The sequence below is a fragment of the Anopheles ziemanni genome, chromosome 3 (assembly GCF_943734765.1).
Source record: "Anopheles ziemanni chromosome 3, idAnoZiCoDA_A2_x.2, whole genome shotgun sequence".
NCBI classification, from domain to species: domain Eukaryota; kingdom Metazoa; phylum Arthropoda; class Insecta; order Diptera; family Culicidae; genus Anopheles; species Anopheles ziemanni.
In genome coordinates this window covers 24,926,776-24,948,837 of record NC_080706.1, presented here as the reverse complement: position 1 = coordinate 24,948,837, position 22,062 = coordinate 24,926,776, and the positions used below count along the sequence as shown (strand labels likewise).

Sequence of the window (22,062 nt, the reverse complement as noted above, 5' to 3'; positions counted from 1 at the left end):
CGAGTTAATGAACGGACCGATTGCAACCTCCCTTTTTGGTGTGCCTTGTTTTTTGTGTCCCCCGGCACATGCTTCACACGCCGCCCCGAAGGCTTCACTCAACCCGAAGTGTGGTGTGTCGATTAAAAGCTAAGCATCATCAGCTCGCAGGATGAATAACACACGCTCGCACATACAAAAACACACCCACACACACATACATACACAGTGGGGGACAAGGGACGATCCGGAGACCGACGGTTTTTGTCCCCGAATCGACCGTTCCGCTGCCGCTCTCCGAAAGCGTTCTTCTCAGCTCGAAACGCACCGGAATCGGAAAAAGAAACAGCGCCGTCCCTGGCCCGTTCTTCTCGTGCTGAAAATGCGCTTCTCTATTTCTCTCGCTGGCACCTCGCGACGCTCTTGTGTTTCATTCAATTCATTCCCGCACTGCGCGCCTTTTTCCTTGCCACCCCCTTGCCTCACCTCTGCAACACGCTGCGGAACGGCGTGAATGGTCAATTCTTCCGGCAATCGATAATTTCCGGTGCAAAGCTGTTTTCGCCTTCGCACGGCCGCCTGTGTGTGTACGGGCCGCACACGGCACATAGGGCACACTGCTCGAAAGGGCACACGGCCTCAGGCGTGCTAATACACATACACTAACACACACACACCGATGGGGATGCAATCGGTAAATGCACTTATTTGTGCCCAGTGACAGAGTGTGTCAAAACCCGGGCCCGATCGGGACGTCGGAAGCTGAGGCCCCGGAAACTAAACCCACCTTCGGTTAAGGGTTTATCCAGTGCCGAAGGGTAACGTTTTTCCTACTGCACAGCACCCGGGGACCTGAAAGTTCGTATGCCAGACGAATCGATTGCTGTTTTTCAAGAACATACAGGTTTACCACACACCAAAAATGTCCACATGTCGCCTTCGATTAATCATTGTTTCGTTTTTTGGGTTTTTCCTGGTTTCCTACACACTCTAAATCCTTTCACGCCCAAAACATGCGGGCGACACATCTCAGCACACACACACAACAAAAATAAAACAAGAGGTGAACGGATAAAATCACAAGGTCCACCAGTCAATCGTTTTCCCGGCCAAAAGTCGGACCTCGAGGTCGGGTGGGTGGAATCGAAACCAAACTAGGCCAGCACCAGTGTCTCCCGGCCAGCGACCCAACACTAAACCCCCGGCAAAACGTCTTCGCGTGTCACGGGTGCGCTTGTATATTATCGTTCGTTCCCTCGAAAGGGAACCACTCCGAGGGGGTGGCAGGGAGGTCCTCTTTCCGGTCGGCAGGTCGCGGTTTTTGCTTCCAAACTTCCAACCTGACGCGCTCGACGGCTGGAAACGAACTGAACTGATCCGGTAAGGACGAATTTACATACACACCGGGTGTGTGTGTGTGTTCACGGCTCGGTTGGCCGCGTCAGTGTCTCTTCGGTCTTTTTTTTTTGGGAACCTTGTTTTTCCTTCTCCGGTTCATCCTATTTTCCAGCCAAACTTATACGCACCGGCACTCATCAATTACCGTGCTCGGGGCCGGTGAGTGACCCACGGTGATCGGGATGTTTTGAGTGTGTGGAGCGCATGATGAGAGGGACAGAGAGCGCACGAACTGAGCGCCTTTTACAGGAGAGTGAAAGAGGAAAGCTTAACCGTTGGGTCCCTTTGCTTCCGTTTTGACACTTTCAAAGGCGATGGTTGGTAGCAAAGGTCTTAAAGCGTATAAAACTGCTTTTCAGTGCAGCTGCTGTATCGGTTTCCATAAACAAACCGAATTTAAATCACTCGCCATATTGTGCTCCATAAAATCATATCTCTTGTGGCGTTAAAGATAGTACACGATTGTCACTCATGGAATTCTTAGGACGTTCAAGCTCCTCCCGACTCTTTACATTGTCAGATATTCTTTTTCTGCCCTACCATCGATCACAACTTCCGCCACTGGTCCGCTGGAGGCCAAGGAATCGATAATCTAGCGGCGGTACCAACAAACTCTCATTTCCCCAAAACCGTTCTACGTCAGCAAAACAAGCCCAAAAACACACACGCAGAACGAAGGGCCCTGCAGGGGGTGGAATAGTAAACAGCGTACACAGTAGCCCTCCGGGGGGGGGAGAAAAAAAACCGTTGGTGAGCGAGGTGTGCGTGACTGTTGGTCGGTTTTTTTCATCGCTTTTTGGCACCGTTCGGCCCACCGAGTCACTCACCGCAACAGCAGGGAGCGCGCGTGGCGAAAAACGACGACCGTTTCTCGTTCGGGTCGTTGGCGGGTGTTCGATTGTTTATTCGCCCGATTTTATTTGCCACCAGCGCTTCAGCTGCTGCTGGATCTCCGGCTGCTCGTTCCGCCGGGAACAAAGCGGGAAGGCACTCAGCATCCACCAGCCCAAGGTCATTGATATGAATTTATTAATTGGAAATCTGCTCTCGGACACACGCTCAGCAAAGCACACGCCAGTACCTACCGAACACTTATGTAGGGCTGCGTTTGGTGTTTGCTCTCCCTCTCTCTCCCCTCTCTCCCATTTAACTGTTTGGTAAAAAATGTGGATTCCCGTGCTACAGCGCTTTTCCTGGAGGCAAATGAGGGGCGAGAATTAGCCATCGGCAAGCAGCAAACCGAGAGACCCACCCGAACCGCAGCCACTCGATTCCACCACACGTGCTAGCCGCTGGGCAGCTGAGCCTCGGGGGGGGAGGGGTCGGTGGTTTGGCATTCCCAACACCAACACCAGCGGCCACCCAGCGCCCGGTTGTCAATGGGCCGGGACCGAGTTTGACCCCGGCGTAATCGGCGTGTCACGCCGCAACACCAGCATACGCACGTGCGGGCTACGGACTTTTTACACCCAAACCTGCATCCGCTGCCTTACGCTGCCCTGACGTCAGAGAGATAGCCGGCCCCGGGTGGTGTGTGGGAAGCAAAATTCAAAGTCAACCCAGCCCAGCTAGAAACTTTTTCTTCCTCCCCAATCCCACCCCTCCCTCCCTCCCTCCCGACCGAAAAGGACAATCGTTTTTCGGCCTGATGACGTGGATGAAATAGGGAAAAAGAAGCACAACAATTGCGTCGTGCGAATGGTTGCGTTCGGTCGGATCCTAGGCGTCAAACACCAGGCGTCTCCATTGGTTGGTATTTTGTGGAATGGTACTGTTACACGTATTACTAATCACCACAAAACAAAAATTAACAAACTCAAAGATTTCGGTTCAATTATCCGCAAGCTATTTAAACCGAGCAGTATATCAGGAGCGAGCAGTGTGCATGTACGTATGGTGATTAATTTCCACCAGGCGTCCCCACCACGGGGAGGTCGGGAAAATGGGAAACTATCGCACGTCAAAGGCAGCGTTGGCATCACGATCGCTCGAACAAAAGAAGTTTTGCTCCGGAAAGCCATACAAAGTGGCAAGCAGGCAATGATACGGCAGCCCGGAACTGGAAAGGCTAGAAGCACTGATTGCAGTGCAGTCGATGGAAAGCTGCCGCAGGGGAATTACAAAAAGCACATACACACAGAGACACACACACGGTGTGTATGGGGAAATACTGCAATCTTATCGAAAAAGGATGATGGAGATGAGGAGGTTGATGATGGTGATGATGATGCTGCCTGCTGCTGGTAATGAAAATGGGCACAAAAATCTGGCTACAATCAATAGGCGATAACAACCCCTTCGGAGCCGGTGCCCTTCGGTGAAACGTTCCAGAAACCTCAATTTACCAGCACTAACGAACCAGCACTCGGCACTCACTCGGGTAGGCAGTCCCATGGGAGGGACGAGGGGAATGCATCGAAGCGTGTCTCCGAGTGTCCCCCCCACCGTTTTTCCTTACCGACCGGGAGCAAGTTCACATTATTACTATTATGGTACAGCCCGTCGTCAATAATGCAATTTATAACGGGCGCAATAATTTACGAGCGCTCCGATGAGGGGCACTAACGCAAAAGAAATAGGCCACGGAGGAGGGGGGGGGGAGAACGACGAGGCACGATGATGTGCCCGAAAATAAAAGATACTGCAGTAGAACAGATACTGCCGATGTTCGCCACTGATACGTTATGGCTGATACAAGCACATGCAAGCGAAGGGTAATTGCAACCCGCAACCCGAGGTCACTGCAAGTAAATGGCCGTGGGCAAGGGGTAAGTGCCGTGGAGCTTCACTCACCCCTTGCACCCTGCTGCCGCGTGGAATCGCTCGGAGGGCATTGCATTTGCCCGACAAATGAGTCTCCGCGCAGGAAAGTGGTAGCTTATGGGTTTTCTTTCCCATTTTAGTAGAAGCAGAAATCTTCCTTTTCCTCCCCGGGTAGCTGGTAAGAGGGGCACGTGGAAAATTACAAGGCATTCGTATTCGGGGCCAACCGGGGAGGTTTGGGGAGGATATGCATGCAAAGGAAGCCAATTGACAGTGCAATGGAACGTGCTTCATATAGGACACGGGAGTGAAAGCAAAACTGGGCGAAAGCGGGCGAAGAAAGGCGATGAAAGGAGGAGGGGAGGAGACAAAACGAAGGAATGGAAAAATCCCCCATTACAGTTGCGGACCGAAAGCCAGAAAGAAAGTCAGTCGGAGGACAAAGTCGAACAAAGTAACCACCAACCTCCGCGACGACAGCGACCAGGCGTCTCCATGGAGTGTGGCAGCTTGAATCTTTCATTCCATATCTTTGTTTTGTGTTCGCCTGCCACCGATTGCATTCCTCCACCACCCGTCTACCGCTAAGGGCGCGCTGTAACGTGCACGTTGTAAAAACAACCCCTCCCGGTGGAGGGAAGAAGCTGCAGCACGTCAGTCAGTCAGTCAGACGACGATGTCGTCCTGACCTACAAAAACCTTGCAGAACAAAGCGAATTAGAGGCGACGAATTAAAGACGCGATGGTCTGACGACGTGGATTGTGCCGTTGTATGGCTGCGTGACACCACCAGTGAGTGCACCGGCGACCGTGGAACGAGGCCCAGGGTTGCCCACCGACATATGGGAGCTTCCAGTGGGGTGAGAGACTAGACGAATAAATTTCCACCGCTACGCTCGTTGACAGCGGTTCCAAGGTTCACGTGAAACCCCGTTTGATGCGTTCGAAAAGAAAACCGTTCCATCGGTTGACGTTTCGGCCAATGAGTAAGAAGGTTATTGGTTGGAATCCATTTTTATAGAGATTAGCGACGTGGTTTTCCACACTCAACATTGCTCCAGATAAAACTCCCCCACTGAATCATCCTTTAGAGTGGCAATCAGCAGCAACGCAGGATGATAGAGAGACAGAGAAGGCTAGTGTATTGAAGCCCTTTTTCCTCAAGCAACGCGTGGAGGCGTACGTAAAAGGTTCGTCATAGTTTGAGCAGCGGTTTGCCACGTGGTGAAAGACATTTCATTCATCAAATTAACAGCCACCACAGTTTGCAAATGTCATCGACATCCTACGCCGGACGAAAAACCCATCCTTCTCTAATGGTGAGGAATGATCGAGAAGCTCGAACGAACACCCACGCAAAAAAAAAAAACGCAAACCCGGTGCCCATTTAGATTGTGCTAAATCTCTGTACTAAAAATACCCGCGCCTTCAAACTCCTACCGAAAACCAGCATGACAGCTTACGGTGAACATTGCGTGGAGAGTTTTTAAAGTTTCTTTCTTAGCGTAGGACCAGATCAGAAATGGAAGTTTCCAAAATTAGGAATTAAGAAATTTAGCTTTCCGAAGTCAAACACAAACCACTCGAACAGAAAAATACAACGGCGGAACCATCAACACTGGCGAAGTTTGGCTAATGTAAACCAGGGGGGAGGGGTGGTGGACTGGGGCGATGATTGTTTTTAAGAGCATTACAGTTTTGCAGATCGTGGGAAAGGGGCGCAAGTAAAGTAACTGTCGATACTAGCGCTGTGGATAAACTATTAAAAATGTGTTTCCGTTTCTTCGAACTACCGGCCGATGGAAAGAAGGGAAGAACGCCGAACGAACTAAGAAAACAAAAAACGGTACGATGTTTTGATTTGGAAAAAATAAACACAAATAAAACTGCACAAAACACAGGAAACGGAACTAGCAGTACCGGGGCCACTAAACGCTAGCCGCAGCGTGGAAAATAAAATCGATGTCAATGTTAAGGAAAAAGGGGAGTGCAGTTGCATCCTCCTTTGTCCTTCTCCCGACAGTTTGGGAAATTTTGGTAACCGGAGGCCTATCTGGCGCCTCAATGATCGGGATCGAAATAAGTTAACGCACACTCACACACACACACACACGCGCGTACAAACACACACACGTGTTACAACATCGAACTTACCTTCGAACTCCGGCGTGGAGCGAATGTCCTCATCGGAGCTGCTGAACGATCGCTGCTGGGGCAGGTAGGGTCCACCGAGGGGTCGCTTGTGCGATTTGGTCGGCTCGGGTGGAAGATGCATTCCTCCGCCCCCACCCCCACCAATTCCCCCGCTGCTATGGCCGGAGCTGGACTGCAGCGACTCGGCGTAGTGCTGCTGCTGGCGCGGATGCACCAGATGGGGATGCGTTCGCATCAGGTCCTCGATTTCACTCTGCGATTTGGAGAGTTGCGAAAAGCGAAAGCACGCACATGTTAATATGAGTAACTTCAACTGAGCCAAGCAATGAAGAAAGTTTAGTTGTACATATTACGGTAAAAGGATGTTTTGAAAGCACCAACTTTTCAAAGGGTTTCGATTCGTTTCCTATGCGGCTTCAATTTCAAACTTATAACTCGAAAAAGATTATAAGGCCAACTGGTTCAGGTTTAAGGATAATTTTTCTTTTAATCCTTTCTAATAGAATCAACCAACAAATAAGCATTACTAACGAAGACAATATCGAATGGAATAGGCAGACAAATATCCACCATTTATACGATGCTGAGCGTATTGCATACCTGCAGGCGCTCATAATTGAAATGCTTGAATTTTTCGAAAATCAATTCCGAATGCTTCGTTTCTCTTTGAAGAATGTAAATTGTTAACGGTTTGATAAAATTCTCAACAGTTATCATTAGACTACCTCTTCTAATTAATCTTTACCTCTTCTAATTAATTTTTTTCAGGAATTCATGGTTCAAATATGAGCTGTTACCTATTTTGTGTTGTATAGATGTTTTAGACAGTGAAAAATTGGGAATAAATATGTTATTTGCCCTTCCACTCCACGTACCTGGTAGTAGCTGGGATCCTCGTGGCCGTACCCTCCACCGCCGGCGTGCGTGATGTGGACCTGCGGCGTCATTGAATGCTGACCACCTCCACCGTAGGACCCCATTCCGCCACCGCCAACTCCTCCACCGCCCCCATGCTGCATCGGCGGCTGGGGCAGCTGCGAATGGTGGCCTCCGTAGCCACCGCCGTACCCACCACCACCCGGCTGTCCGTACATGCCCGGCCGTCCCATCTGCTGCATGCGACCCATCTGCTGCTGCTGCTGCTGGTGTTGATGACCGGGCGACATCATCATGTCCACGCCGTCCGACTGCGATAGTCGGCGGGTTGGCGGATCCTGCTGGCTGTACTGCCGACGTAGCTGACTGTTGGCCCGCTGCATCGGGTTGTTCTCCTTCTCCGCCGCACTGCGCGCCCGCTCGAGCTTTGGCCGTTTGTCGGACGGATCGTGCGGGTCGAGCATCGTTTGGGGCAGCGACTGCGGAGGCAACGGTAAACAACGGCGCGTCAAACGATTTCGTGCTAGAACAGAACGCCTTACCCGGAGTAGAAAACTCACCCGTGGGTCACCTTCCTGCCTTCGTATCATCCCATCCGGGCTGGTGCTCTTGTTCATCCACTGGCCCGTTTTCGACAGCAGCTCTTGCTTTTTCCGACACACTATGCATACCCATATTACCTGCAAGGACCCATTTGTAAACATGTTGTTTAGTGAAAAGTTTCATGAATCATTCAGAAGAGCCATCCATGACGCTGATTCGTCATGTGCTGACTCACAGAACATTCTGAGTTTAAAGGTCAAATTGTTTGAGTGGCTAATCCTAACAAAGAGTCGTTACTTGGTTATAAAACAAATCGTTTGCTAATAAATAACGCACAGCACATGCCAAGTGAGGCTCGAAAAAGAATTAACATTTCATCGTCAAACATATTTAAAAAATATCTTGATACTCGGATGGGATGGAATAAATTTGTTTTAAAAACAATTTAATTTACTTTAGGAAACCATAAACAATCATTCACTTCTACAAAATTACTGACTTTTAAAGACACTTAAGTAGTTTGACTATTATTTAAATGTAGAATTTAATCAGGAACGGTTTCCATCGGATTGTTTGCGAAAAAAACATATTTTAAAGCATTTATTAATGCTACAGAATAGATCATAAGAAAAAATCATTAACACGTTGTGTACCAAGCGTTTTAGCACAATTTTTTAAGTTACAATTTATTTATTATATTTGTTAAACCGATTGTTTTCGAAGGCCAAACAAAAACTTAGCTTCCCAAAAATTTATATAAAATATTACAATAACGTTTATGTTGCATTTTCATTTACTTATGGGTCAAAAACTTTTTAGAACTAGAACTGCTGTCACCCATATTTGGGTGACGCAGTACGGAACGTGTTAAATACATTAAAGAAACCATTTCAAAAGATTTTTCAAGCAATTCAAGGCGTTAGCCATTCCTCTCCTGCAGCGATTCATATCATTAAGCATACATTTTGACGATCAAAACGTCGGTGCCATTGGTTTGCGTCGCGAATATCACTCGTTTGCTGTAACGACTCATAAACTTTCAGCCCTTACGTTATGCGGTTAGAGGATCGTTTATCATCTCCCTGTCCCTAAAACAAAAAGTATGTGCTTTCTGGGAAAAGGAGCTCGCGGTGCAGGCAATCCAAATCATCACATGGCCCAGGCCAGGGTTTTCCCTTCGGTTGCGCCACACGAGCCGCTGCCAACGCTCCAAACTCAGTGCGTATCGTAAATTATTAACCGTACGCCAAAGCGGCACGCGAGTTGGCACAAGCTTCCCATCCGAAGGGGCGGGGTTCAGGTTCCCGGTTCACTTGCTGCAGCCCGGGGAATACACGTGCTTCGCATCAGCTACGAGCTCCTCGCAGCCACAATGCGAGCACATCTGGGTCAGCTGGCAGAAAATCCACCTACCGATCGAGGCACGCCCTGGACATAATGAATGAACGGCTTTTTCCCCATCCCAGCAGGCAGATATTTCCCGGCCTTCCTAGCCGGCGAGGCCACTGTTGGCAGCCAATACCAGTCAAATTTCCGGCAGCCGAGCGGAGTAATTATTACTTTCCAGCAAAACGCTAGACCAACTGCTTCCCGACCAGACGGAATCGATAGCGCGTCGGGCAGGATATGGGGGGGAAAGGCGTTTTGGAAAATCTGTAAGTCATCGCAAGAAAGGCTATTGTTAAATAGAGGGAAACGGTAAAGCGTTCCAAATAATGGCGCGCGTCCAGCCGTCCCGCCTCCGCCCAACGACCAGACCAGGGTGCTTCAGATTTTCGTCATATTTCAACCGAGACGGCAGCACTCGACTCGCCAAGACGCCACCCGACCATCGCTTTGGCGGCAACGAAGACGTGCACAACGCACCACCCATCGCCCGTTCCGATTTGTTAATCCGTTCGAATCCGGCCGCTCGGGTGGGCCATCCACGCGTTGGACATTGACAAAAATCGGCACCACTTCGACAGACTCCGAGGGAGTGTGAGGAAGAAACGGAACCATAAGAAAGAGCACGGAAGATGGTAGCCACGCGCGTAGCATATGCGAATCGAATGTTGAGGCCAAAAACAAGAAGAAGAAGAAGAAGAAGAAGATGAAGAAAAAGAAAAAGAAGTGAGGAAAAAAAAGCTGGCACCAGCATTCTGGGCGCCTATGCTGATGAGCGCCAGCAGACAAGCAAAACGAAACTCGTGTCTACTGGCTAGAGCGAAAGCCAGCTGAAGGAGGCCGCAAGCGCGCGCTGGAGGTGAGAGAAAGGGTCGGGGAGGGGCAAGACGTTGCGTTGATAATAAAGACAAAAATGGGCAGCATGGAACCGAACCGCTACCAGACAGCTAAGCCGAGCTGCTAAGAGAAGCAGGCCCAGGCAAAGAGTTGGATGACTTGGCCGGCGAAATAGTAAGAGAGGGGGGGGGGGGGGGTGGGAGGGGGCACTTAAAATTATGTTCCTTTATATAGCTGCACGAGTGCAATAAGTTTCCCCGGGTCTCGGGCTCCTACGCAGCATCACGACCGTCCAATCGGCCTATCACTGTGTGCCATTATTTCGACTTTCTTATTTCCAACCAAACGTTGCGGTGCCAAACGATGGAGCTAGCAGAAATTATAACTCATGTAAATTTCCCTAAACGGGCGTGCAGTGCCAGTGGAAAGTCCGGCCGGCCCCGTTTGCCAAGGCGCAAGGGAAGGCAAAAGCATTGCACTCCATTGTCTTCGGGCGGGAGCCATTTTGTGAGGAACGTCCGACCGATTCGCGCTATTCAGCGAATCCACGCCATTCATTGGTTCATAAATCAAAAATCAATCGTTGGGCCAAAGCTCGCGGGGAAGGGCGAAGCCAGGCAACGAACCGAAATGACGTCATTTCATTCATTCGCCTTCCATTCCTTAAGATGGCGGACGCGCGCGCGGGAGGTGGAGCCGCGGACGAAAGCGACCGTTTTTGGGGCTGCGAGAAATTTTCATCTTCGATGACTTTCCATTCCCGATGTAACGCTTGCTTCGCGGCGGAGGGGTGCGCTTGCTCACTCACTCGCTTTTCCGTTGCCACCATACGCCGCTTGTTTATGCGCTACGCATATTTGCCGAAAAGTCTCGCCGCGCCTCACCGCACCGCAAAGGCTCCCCCCCCATCCCTTCCAGGATAGCCCTCGACGGGATCCGCTTTGCAAGCGGGAAACCTTTTCTAGGAAATCCACAATCAATAGCGCTTAGCGGAGAGCGGTTGGCTTCGGTTACGCGTACACACATCCGACAGCAGGGTCGGATATGACGGTCAACCGGAACAGTCACCTTGCGGTGATCTTTCTTTTACTTTCGATGGCTGCTTCCGCAGTATCTGACGGTAAGGGCCGTATTTGAGTGAAAATTATCGCCGGAGCGCTTTGTAATAGATTTGACATTGATTTTATTTATATGTTTTTTCAGCAATGGTTTGTCATTTTCTTAAACCGGATAAAAGATTCACAACTCAAACCGGATGAAAATGTTTAAATTGCTTGATTTGACTGACATTTACTGTATGTGTGATAAAAATTGCCAAGAGTTTTTAGTTCTACAAAAAATGGGATTTATATCTCATATGACAGTGTGGATTACATTTCATTGGTTTAATTTGATTAAAAATTGAATGTTGAAAATTAAAGTTTATGTCTGATGGATCATTTGGGGCTAAGAAACAAACACTGCGCATTTAAATACAAGATAAATACATATCAGAGTCAAATCGTTTTGATTATTCAAGCGGCGTGTGTGTTTTAACAGGTTGAGATATAAATTCGTTGCGCGTAGTTTTTGCACTTCCTTTCCATGAGTAGCAGAAAGTTTGGAAGGCTAAACGCATTAAAAACACAAACGAATTGTTACTTTTAATAAAATTAAAATAACGTGAAAGTCTAATACTTTATCATCACTATTTATCAATTAAGTTTCAACTATATTCGGAAAGTGATTTCAGTCTCTAGCATTACGTTCTGTTACATTAACTTCTGTCAAGTGCAATTTAAACGCTTCATTTATCATGCTACACATTCGACAACAAGAAAACACCTCGAACGATGTTTGCACTTTGCATACGAACGGTGAAAACGACACACAAAAAAAAAACAAACCAAAGCAAACCAACCAGCATGTTTATCACCAATAAAACTTTTCAGCGTGTGCAAGTTTTCGCATTCGGAATTGCGCTCCCCCCCTCCCTCCTGGCGCTTTCAAACCCGCCACTTACCTTATTGTTGCGAAGAGTTACTTTGCCACCGCATTTGGCACAGCAGCGGATGTTGCAGTAGTGGCAGATGTGCCCTATACCGTCCGCGAACTTTGTCTTGAGGCAGATGTGGCACGTGGCCTCCAGCTCGACGCCCGCCTTCTTCTGCTGCTCCGACTTCTGCCGGATGGAGTCGACGAGAGTGGCCACCTCGTCCTGCTTGCGGCTGCCAGGGAAAAGAGGTTGATGGAGAATAAAAACATGTATAAACAGATATGTTCTGGTGGAGTGCGAAGTCGAAGCATAAGTGTTCAAGGTGGGAAATCAAAGCTTCAGTTAAATTGGTACGCATCAAGCAGTGTCGGAATATTTGTTAACATTTTTAAACCCATTTAAGAACACCGTTAGTAACAGGTATAGTTTGATTTATAGATAACCGAACGTTGTGATTCAGTTTTTGGGAAAAACACAACGAACGAAACCTTGCGATGCGTGGTTTTTTACCTCTTTCATGGCGGCTGCAGTAATTAAAACCATTTCTGCCATGCTTCACGCATTCCCACGTACTTCTCATGAATAAATGAGTATTTAATTTATTTTCCAATCAGTGCTCAATGTGGCATTCGATCATTTGCCAGTGGGATGCAAAATATTTTCTCTATTCTATTTCTGGTCGAGTATGGTCGAGGATCGATACCAAAATCTATTGGAATACAACGATTGAAACCTGTAAAATGTATTGATAATTATATTTTCCATGAAAGTGTAGAGCACCAGTTTTTTAATCAAGACTAATTAGATTGCGTATTAAAACAAACACTTTAAGTTAAGTTTAGTGGCACTGACTTAAAGTAATTATTAATAAAATTATTAATTTATTAATATTGTAATTTTCTCCCAATATTTACTTATCGCATATTTTAAGTTAAAAATGTATCATCTATCGTTCTCTCCGATCGTGAAATTTACTCCACTTACCGCATGATTTCGTTTTCCCGCTCTTCCTCCTGCTTCTGCCGCATCATCACCCCTTCGATGATGGCGCGCTCCTCCTGCGTCAGGTGCGATAGATCCGGCATGTCGGCCATATTGCTTGTGGCTGATGCTGTTCACTTTGCCGGAAACCGAAGTACAATGAAAAGGCTTGCTCGCTCCGCAAAGCAAACGCAAACGCTCTGCTGGAACACTTCACTTCACGCTAGTTTTACCCCGTGGCTTCCCTTTTGTCAACTTTTCATTCAAAATTCATTACAACGTGCACATATAGTTCATGAACTCACTTCTAGTTTGTTTTCCTCCCTTTTTTGTTGCATACACGTGTCAATAAAGATGGTTTTACACTAGGCACTCGCGCTCTTCCGAAAAAAAAAACGGTGCTTCACCACCACGTGACTGTTAACCACGAACACCAAGTGTTTTCTTCCTTTCGTTTTGCTTTTCGTGTGTGTGTGTGTGTTTTTAATAGTATCATGAACTTTTCACCACTGATTTTGCATCCATTTTGTGCGCCGATCACAATACTCGCCGGTTGTTGCACCACGAACCGTACGAACTATGCCTTCCCCGGGTCGGGCTCGGACGCCGTGTGCACCACCTCGACTGCTGTTCGAGCTCGTTTTCATCGCGCCCCGCCGCTTCGGAGCCGTACGGCGCACACTAATTGCACACAATTGTCGCACGAGCAGCATCCGACGGGCTTTTTCTTCTTGCGAAACAGATCGGCCAACGATGGCGAAACAGATTCGACCGGACGGCCGCACATGCCGTTGCACGGTTTGGCGGCTGGCTGCACCCCCCACCCACACGCGTTCGTCACTCGCCCGGCGTCACTGGCGTCCGGCTTCCGGTCCCGACTCGCGATCACTCCCGGCGCGACGACCCGGACAATCCGCACTGGCTCGGCGGTGGCGGCACTTACTGCGGCGGCTGCAGTGTCGTCGTTATCGTCACCGTTGGCTACACTGGAGAATCGAATGTCGCGGTTGGTTTGGGTGAACATCTTCTCAGCGCGCAGCAGCTTCTCGGTCCGCCGTCGTGGGCTCACGGTCGGTCACGCGGGCGGCAGGCGGGCGAACCGCCGGCTCGTGGCTGGAAAGGCTCCCACGTCGCCACCGAGCCACGGCCACGTCAGGATGGGTGGTATCGACAACCGGTACCCGGCACGGCACGCCGTAGTTGCCCGAATTGCATCGTGAATGGGTTAGGCGTGCGTCGACTTTGTGGTTTTCCACAACGATTTCCAACGGGGAAGGAAAGAAAAAAGGTTGTATTTAGAACGTGATATTAAATTGCAGGAATATTTGGTGTGAATTGCTTAAAAAAATACTAGGATCCAAACCCCGACCCCTCTTGGTAGCCAATGTTTCATAAGCAACCAGGCGCCTCCATTCAGCGAAGCGAAAAGTACTAGGCGCCTCCATTCGGCGAAGCGAAAAGCACCAGGCGTCTCCATTGCACAAATTAATTCGACGATCAAGTGAGATCACGCTGCCTCCGTATTTGGGCGGCCTGTAACCTTCATTGATCCCTACTTATCCTGTAACGTCACGTCGTTGTCATACCGTTGGTCGTACACAAATACGAACACACGAACACCACCAACAAAAACGGCACCGTTCCCACACCACGGTTTCGCCTTGTGCACGTCCGTGCGAGTGTACGCGTGCGTCACAAAACCGCCCGTCTCGCGACTTGACCGCTGGCAAATCTAACGACAGCCACTCACACCGACACCGCGGCGAGCTTTCCTTCCCGCACGCAAACATGCAAACGGGGGAAGCGTTTTCCCCATGGCGTGCTCATCGTGGGCTGGCAAAGGAAGGAAGCAGGAAAAAAAAACAGTCCGGAAAGCCCCACACCACACTTTCGGGTGGTCGAATCACTTACCGCACTGTCAATTTTCCTACCAAGCTTCGAGGGCTCCCCAGCAGCATGTCTTTGCCGCTTGCCTCCTCCGGCCGAACCCACCATCACCACCACCAGCGCTTCTTCTAGACCTACCTCAGCGGAAAGCAAATGGAAAGTCAATTTTCATTATCGGCGCATGCTCCGATGAACTGTGAAAAATTCGAAAGAGTGCGAAAGAGTACACTAGAAAAGTGCTTCACAATCTCCTCCATTAAACCAATCGTGAGCAGCGGGGCGTAGCGGGGGGCGTAGCGGGGGGCATAGTGAGCGGCACGGGGTGAGCATTTGAAAACACAATTTGAGTAGCGACACACAAAACGGTGTGGGGAGAAACAATCGCAAACGTGAAATATTGCAGTGAGAAAAAGGTTTTCACCAGCTCCGTGAGCCGCAGATTCACCATCGAATCGAACGGGAACATTTCAGCTCACCGTGTTGAGCTCACTGAAGTGAGATAGTGAAGATGCGTACTTATTGGTAGTTTAAAAATGTTTTCAAAAGTATTTTTAATACCTATATTTCCCAAACCATTTTTAATACCTTTACTCGAAGGTTTATTGGAAGTTATTTCTCTCCTAGCTGTGGTAACTGATTCTCTATTTTGTGTAGACAATTCACAATTTAGTAATGTTTATCTAACTTTGCATCATGTAGTAGTAGTTACCTGATTACTTGCCAACCACTGTCGCCTTACGGAGGATAGAGCTTTGATATCGATTCCATTTTATCCACATTCGCTTGACACCACACTCTCCAACAAAGTTCACTACAAACATTACAACGACGTTTACGCCACGCTGGTTCCACCCGTCCACTTCCGGTTGGCGTAGCTTCCTTAAACCGGGTGATATTAAAATTCGTTGTAGTAAACACTCCAACCGTACGCGGGACGTGACCTCATAAACCGCACCAGACCGAAGCGCCTCATCGGCGGGCGATGGAAACCATATGTTCAAAGTAAACACTACCCGTAAGGTTGTTTCACACGCTCTGGACCGAATCTACCGATTCCTTCTTGCATTTATCGAATATTCACAAACAGAAGAGAAAAACCCCCGGGAAGTGGCTCGTGTTGAGGTGCACGGTTTGAGGGGCGCCACATATCGGTCATCATTCCGTCAATGCGACTCCACCGCAACAACCTCACTTCATCGCGCACTTATACCACCAGCACCAGCAGTGGCCACCGCTTCCACCGTCTGCAAGCCAGCGCCTCACCAACACCTCCATCGTGGGCTGACGGTTTTCATCCAGCTGGTGCAAAGCTTCTTTGTTCGACCACGGGACGATTCACGCTTCGCACACGCTACGCTTTCCACGACTTGTCACAAAACACTGCCTTCACTGCACTTCACTTGCCCTCGGGGAACTTCCTCGCCGTATGGTATTGCTTTATTTTGCTGTAGAAACCATCGCTGGGCGCGAGGCGATGCAACTTTTTACCGGACTACAAGAAAAAGGAAAAACCATCGGGGAATAAGTTTCAGCACGTGAGCTTATGATGGGAAGACAATGTAAATTAATTCATAATCGACCATATGGACACAGAGCTAGAGGACAGTCTCCGCAGTCCTATGAAGATAATTTCTCCGTAAACTCAAAGAAGACAAAAGGCGTAAAAATCGTTCACATTGATTTTGAATCCCACACTGTTCTTGAACCAATAGAATTAACTTTATGCACAATCTCACTACAGACTAATCACTTTGAAGCACATCCTTCGAAATCGCACTCGAACGCAATATGCAACAATTGACCCACGTCGAGCAGGATTTCATCATGGAAATTCTTTCGATTGTTTCACTTCACGGACTGATACACCGAGTCATGTACGCCGATGTGCGCTGTGATTCACCGAGTGAGTGAGCGAACTGCAAAGCTCACCAAGGATGAGAAGGCAACGTACATAGATGGTGGGTTGGTTGGAAGTATCTTCCCACCCTTCCCCAGTGATTGACACAATAGTTTACGTTCGACCACATGACTTCGATCGATTGCAAATGGTTTGCGAATTATTCCGATTGAAACGATGTAACAACACACATACAAACGTATGGAAAATGTGTTCAATCGTCCCCTGCCCTTCACCGGACTCACGATCATGAAGCTAGGAAGCGCACTGATAGTACAACTGTTAACACCACCAGTACCAACGCAATGGAACGTGTTTTTTTTATTTATTTATTTTTTTACACCCAACTCACTGTTCACTCGTTCGATCAAAACTGACACTTGCTCGTCATCGTCCTTTCGTCACTACTTTCACTCGCCCAGTATTCGAATGTATATTCTTATATATCCTCGTTAGTGTTTTGTTCTCTTTTCTCGTCCACAGCACCGTGACTTTCCCTAAACGGAAAAACACACACCAGGCACGGTTAGTGAAGAATCGCGATACGCACGGGGACACACTTTTCACGCAATGACAATTTGCTCGCGAACCCAACGAATACGTCGGCGGAAATAGTACGTTGCGTGTGTGTGTGTATGTGTGCACGACGCCGTGGTGTGTACTGGTGGTCGTCGTTGTCTTCTTATAAAAAAAACACCCAACGTCACGACGTTAGAAATCGAGCGGAAATGGTGACTAGCGTTTGGGTTTGGGCAGGACGGCAAACGTCAGGCGCTGCGTTGTTGAGCCATTGTGTTTGTGCGCGTGTGTAGAGCGTCGGAAAGGAATCGGGAAAGGACTCACTGCTGCTGCTGCTGCTGCTACTGATAAGGGCTGCTACCTTTCGCACAAAAAAGGAGGCGAGAAATTCTTGTACCGCAGCAATGCAATGCAATGGAACGCGAGTGAAGAAAGAAATATGAAGGAATTGGCGAAACGATGGACCGGTGGCGTGTTCGAGGTCTATTACGATGGAGTCGGGATTTTGGGGTGGAAAAGACGGGGCAGCGTATTAAAAATATATGGAAAAGACGCTGTCATGCTACGATGCACTAGATCCTCGGTTCCGGAAAATTACAAAACATATATCATACACACAAACGTGCCCGGAACGACGTTCTCCTCCGAGCACGAGTCCTAGCTCACCTTGGTGGAAAATTGTCCCACAAACATGAACTACCGTCACTCGGTTTTGCAAAGCTTCAAAGTCAAAACGAACAGCAACATAATACAACAGAAGACGGTTCCACTGTTGTTACTTTTCGGGGGGTGGAGGCTATCTTGTTTTTTTGGGCTCCCCCTGTTTTTTTCTCCAACGGACACAAGTATTCGCGCATCGATATTCGCCACAAGTCCGCGGGACCGCGCTGTACATGTGTTTGTCTCCGTGTGTTTATCTGTGCGTGGCGGTGGAGATAAGTTACCATGCTCGTTGGGGTCACCAACACCATTAATGCGCTGGTGTCCCTCGCACCGGAAAAAAGGGGGGCGCACGATATCGTCGAACGAAAATGGGGAAAACTTTCGCACCGCGCTACGAAAAGCCACAATGGATAGGATGGGGGCGAGAAAGAGATGGCACACGATGGGTGGGAATGGTGGTCGGGGCGGGCGGAGGAAGAGAAAGTGTACGGTTAAAAGTAGCTCTGGCGGTGGTTATGATGGCACGGTGGGCTGGTGTTGCACGTTATGTAGGTCAAAATGTGGTTCTTGCCGTTACACTGCATGATCATAATTTGGCATTGCGATTCGTGGAGTAGTTATGGCGAGTTGAGGGCAATAATGAGCAACTCATACCAAAAGTTCGAAACAAAATTTTAAACTTCAAGTTGAGGGGTGTTTCAAATTAAATTGAAAAATTCAAACCAAAAGTGAACTCCATGCAAAACTCCCAAGTAGTCAAATTCAAATTAAATTGGAAGTATATGTGCCTCTTTTCGTGATGAACTAAAACATTCACCTTTTACTTATGGCAAAGATTACATAAAATATTATATGAACAAAAATCAACGGAGCGAAAGAGACAGACAATGCTGTGAGGTTTCTTCAAAGTATGTTGTACAATTTTTCCTTTCTTGATTTTTTAGGTTAACTACATTAATACCTCTTTTCAACAATCATCATCTTGTTTGTTTTTGAATGTTTATTCATTTGGAACACCGGAATTCTGTTTGTGGTTGCTTCAAAGCTTGAAAAATGAATGTTCTAATTTTCTAACGATGTAAATTTTCGTTCTTTCCATTCAATGTTTAAATCTTTCTTCCTAAACCTTTGGAAGCACCGTTACTTATTTTCAGTGTTTGGTGTGAAAATAAAATTGATTACGTATGTATACGATGCCAGGCAACAACAAAATCTATTTGAAAACACAAATATGTGCATCGTTAGAAGAAGGAGGGCACTTTATTGAGTGGGCTTAAGAGAATCCAAAGAATAATTGGGAAAAAAACTACAATAATTGCAGTTTTAGTTATTTTCCATGCCATGTTTTGAGAAACCAAAGAGGTATCAAATAGATTAAATAACTAGTAACACGTTGTTGATGATCGTAAGAGGATGATAGGATATCGATCTCCTGTGTTAGAAATCAATTTTACACCACCAAACGATGATGACAGCAAATCTGATAAAACCCGGGCCCGGCAGAAGCTTTCACCAGCAACAGTGACCATCTGACCACGCCAACCCGATATGATTTAATTTGTTAAATCTGTCCACCCGCCCTGCCGGAGGAGCCTGCAATATGGTTCCCGTATGGACGGTCACGGCTCGATAGTAGGTTAATGGAATAAAAGCAAGATGTCAGCCTGCAAGCCCGAAAGTGTCGGTAACGGAAGATAAAACCGTAACGTGAAGCCGATGCAGAGATGCAGAGTGACCAACCGGGAAGTATAATGGGCGGGGGAGCAAAACAAGGAAAGGACAACGGGAGGGCCATCTTATTTTGAGCCAGCGTTCGGGAAGTCAGTGATGTCGGAAGAGAAGGCCGGGTCTGGGAGTGATCTTCACTCACCTTGAATCTATTAACCTTCTTTATATCCCCCGTTTTTATGACACTCTTCCTCACGGCAACTGCTACCAGCCGTGCAAAGGACTGGTAACACCGGGTATGGGCCGTCGTCCTGGCACTATCTTTGAGCCGTCGTCCTGGCACTTTTAGCTTCCATCATTCCTTGGACAGCTTGCGCCATTAACGCGTTCCTTCCTTCAACGTCGTCTTCGCCCGAAGAGGGAGCGTGGAGTGTGCGGGCTAACGTGACACTAATTCCATCACTAAGTAAAATTATTCCACATACCCGCGCACACACACACACACATACACACCCGCTACGCACAAGCATCCGGTTCCCACCGCCGTCACGCCTCGTGCCGAAAATGACTCCACGGAGTTGTCCCTTCGTTCCACCCCTTTGTGTGAACCGTCCGTCCCCGACAGCCCGAGATGAGCGGTCGAGTCGTGCAGCAGCTCCTGGCGGCCGAACTGCAACGACGAGCGGGAGGGCCCAGCGGGAGCCCAGCCTGCCTAGGAGCAAGCGGAACATCCGGTATGTGTGTGGGCAGTAGGCCCCATCCTTCCAGCGGCACACAGCCGTGGTCCTTCCGCGCGCGCACAATCCCAGGATTCCTCGCACACACGCTCGCACGTTGTCTCTTGTATCTATCGAGTCCTTTGCTCGCTCTCATGCTCCTGCATCCCGCTCTCTGTCACTTGGCCGCTCTTGGTCCCCCATCGTTCCGTCTTTGTTTGCCCTTCTCTCGCTCGTACCTCGGAGTGCCCCACTGGCATGGAGATGAGCGTAGCAGGGAATTGCAACAATGGAAAGAAAAATCACACACAAACACACAGCCAGCACACATTCACACGAACGTGCGCAGAGTTCGCAGCACCAGAGAGCAGAGGAAGAAAGGGGGGGGTTGAAAAATGTTATGGAGAAAAAAGTCCACCGATTCCTTGGCCAATTTTAAGGATCCTCCTTTCCCAACCCACTTTTGCAGCACCGTTTTGCGTTCCGCTCCATTGTTTCAAACACAGGACATCCGAAGGTTGATTATTGGAGATGAACCAAGGGATGTGTGTGTTTTTTTCCCACGGTCACACTAGGGCAACACACGACCAATCTGTTGGACAATCGAAGGCAGGAAAGGTTTTTGCATCCGGCTGGGCCGCGGTTTCTACTGCAGAGAGAAAACCCCCGCGTTCGTCCTCGACGCCTGGAGGGCGTCAATCCGGGGACAGCCTGCCCAAATTCGCTCGGTAATTTCCCATACAGCCCTACTGCGCTGCGGTAGTATGCACTTTTCACGATGATACGAGGAGGTCGTCCACCGCTTACTAGCGATTTTCATCGCTCGCAACTTTTCCAGCGAAGCAAAGCAGGCGGTTACGGTGGTTTCCGTTAGCAGGTTTGCGGGATTTTCCCCGCTTGCTCGCGATAGCTTCGAGGGCAGTTTGTGCACCTGCTACACCCACACCCGGGGGAGGGCCGGGATGGATGGGAAGTTGCAGCAGCCCCTCGTCGTGGTTCGGGTGGTCCTGGATAAGTGGTTCCTGCCCTGCCGAATTCCTTCACAGCGCTCGAAACAACACACTGGCCTGCTAGGGGTTAGTATACACCACTGCCTTTCGCTTTACACTTTTCCTCTCCATTCTCTCGCTCTCGCGTGTCACGCTTTCTCTCGTTCCTTCTCCCCAGCATAACCCACTTTTTTCACGCGCAAACACTATATGTTTTTGGTGGTTTTCACAACGGGAAATGAAAAGAAATCGTTTGTCGCCCACCCGCAATGGGCGAGGAAAAGTAGGAAAAATGGCCACAATGCCCGCATCTTGCGTTAGTATCACAGGAAGCACTGACGTGAGGGTTTGTGGGCTGCTTAGCTCACCTTTCGATGTAGCCCACCATCGATGGACACCCTTTTTTTTCTCAGCTTACTTCGATTTTTCTTCCCGCAGTGGTTTAGATATTTTCAACCGCATCCTGGCAAACCTCAAATCATATTTCTCGCTTCACAATTGCCCTGCACGCACATACAATTCAAGCACACTCACACACGCACTCACGGGAACACAAAAGAAAAGTAACCACTGGAACAAGTGGTAATAAAACTGGCAACGCGAGACCAAAAACGGCTGCTTCCCGTCCCGTTACGGCTGTGACGAGTGAGTGAAGCATCGCCGAGCCACCGAAGGGCCAGCGAGGTTCGGAGATAGTCCCTGCGCCCAGTGAAAAATGTACAGGTCGCCCCGAAATTCGACTCTCAGCCGCTCTCATCTCGCGGTTCGGTGCGGGAATTTTGGACGAGGGGCCGATCGCCTCCTTGCCAGGGAAATGTGCAAGCGCTATGG

General features: G+C 48.7%; 1 protein-coding gene across 1 annotated transcript in view; it reads right to left on the bottom strand.

The window, feature by feature from the left end:
- LOC131288298 (regulating synaptic membrane exocytosis protein 2) overlaps nucleotides 1-13,005 on the bottom strand; it is a 39,151-nt gene extending 26,146 nt beyond the window's left edge. The window contains exons 1-5 of the mRNA XM_058317417.1: nucleotides 12,896-13,005; nucleotides 11,939-12,143; nucleotides 7,731-7,850; nucleotides 7,170-7,649; nucleotides 6,295-6,547 (exon numbers count right to left, since the gene is read on the bottom strand). Coding sequence (XP_058173400.1) covers nucleotides 6,295-6,547; nucleotides 7,170-7,649; nucleotides 7,731-7,850; nucleotides 11,939-12,143; nucleotides 12,896-13,005 — 1,168 coding nt within the window. The remainder of the gene's footprint in view (nucleotides 1-6,294; nucleotides 6,548-7,169; nucleotides 7,650-7,730; nucleotides 7,851-11,938; nucleotides 12,144-12,895) is intronic.
- Between the last annotated feature and the right edge of the window lie 9,057 nt (nucleotides 13,006-22,062).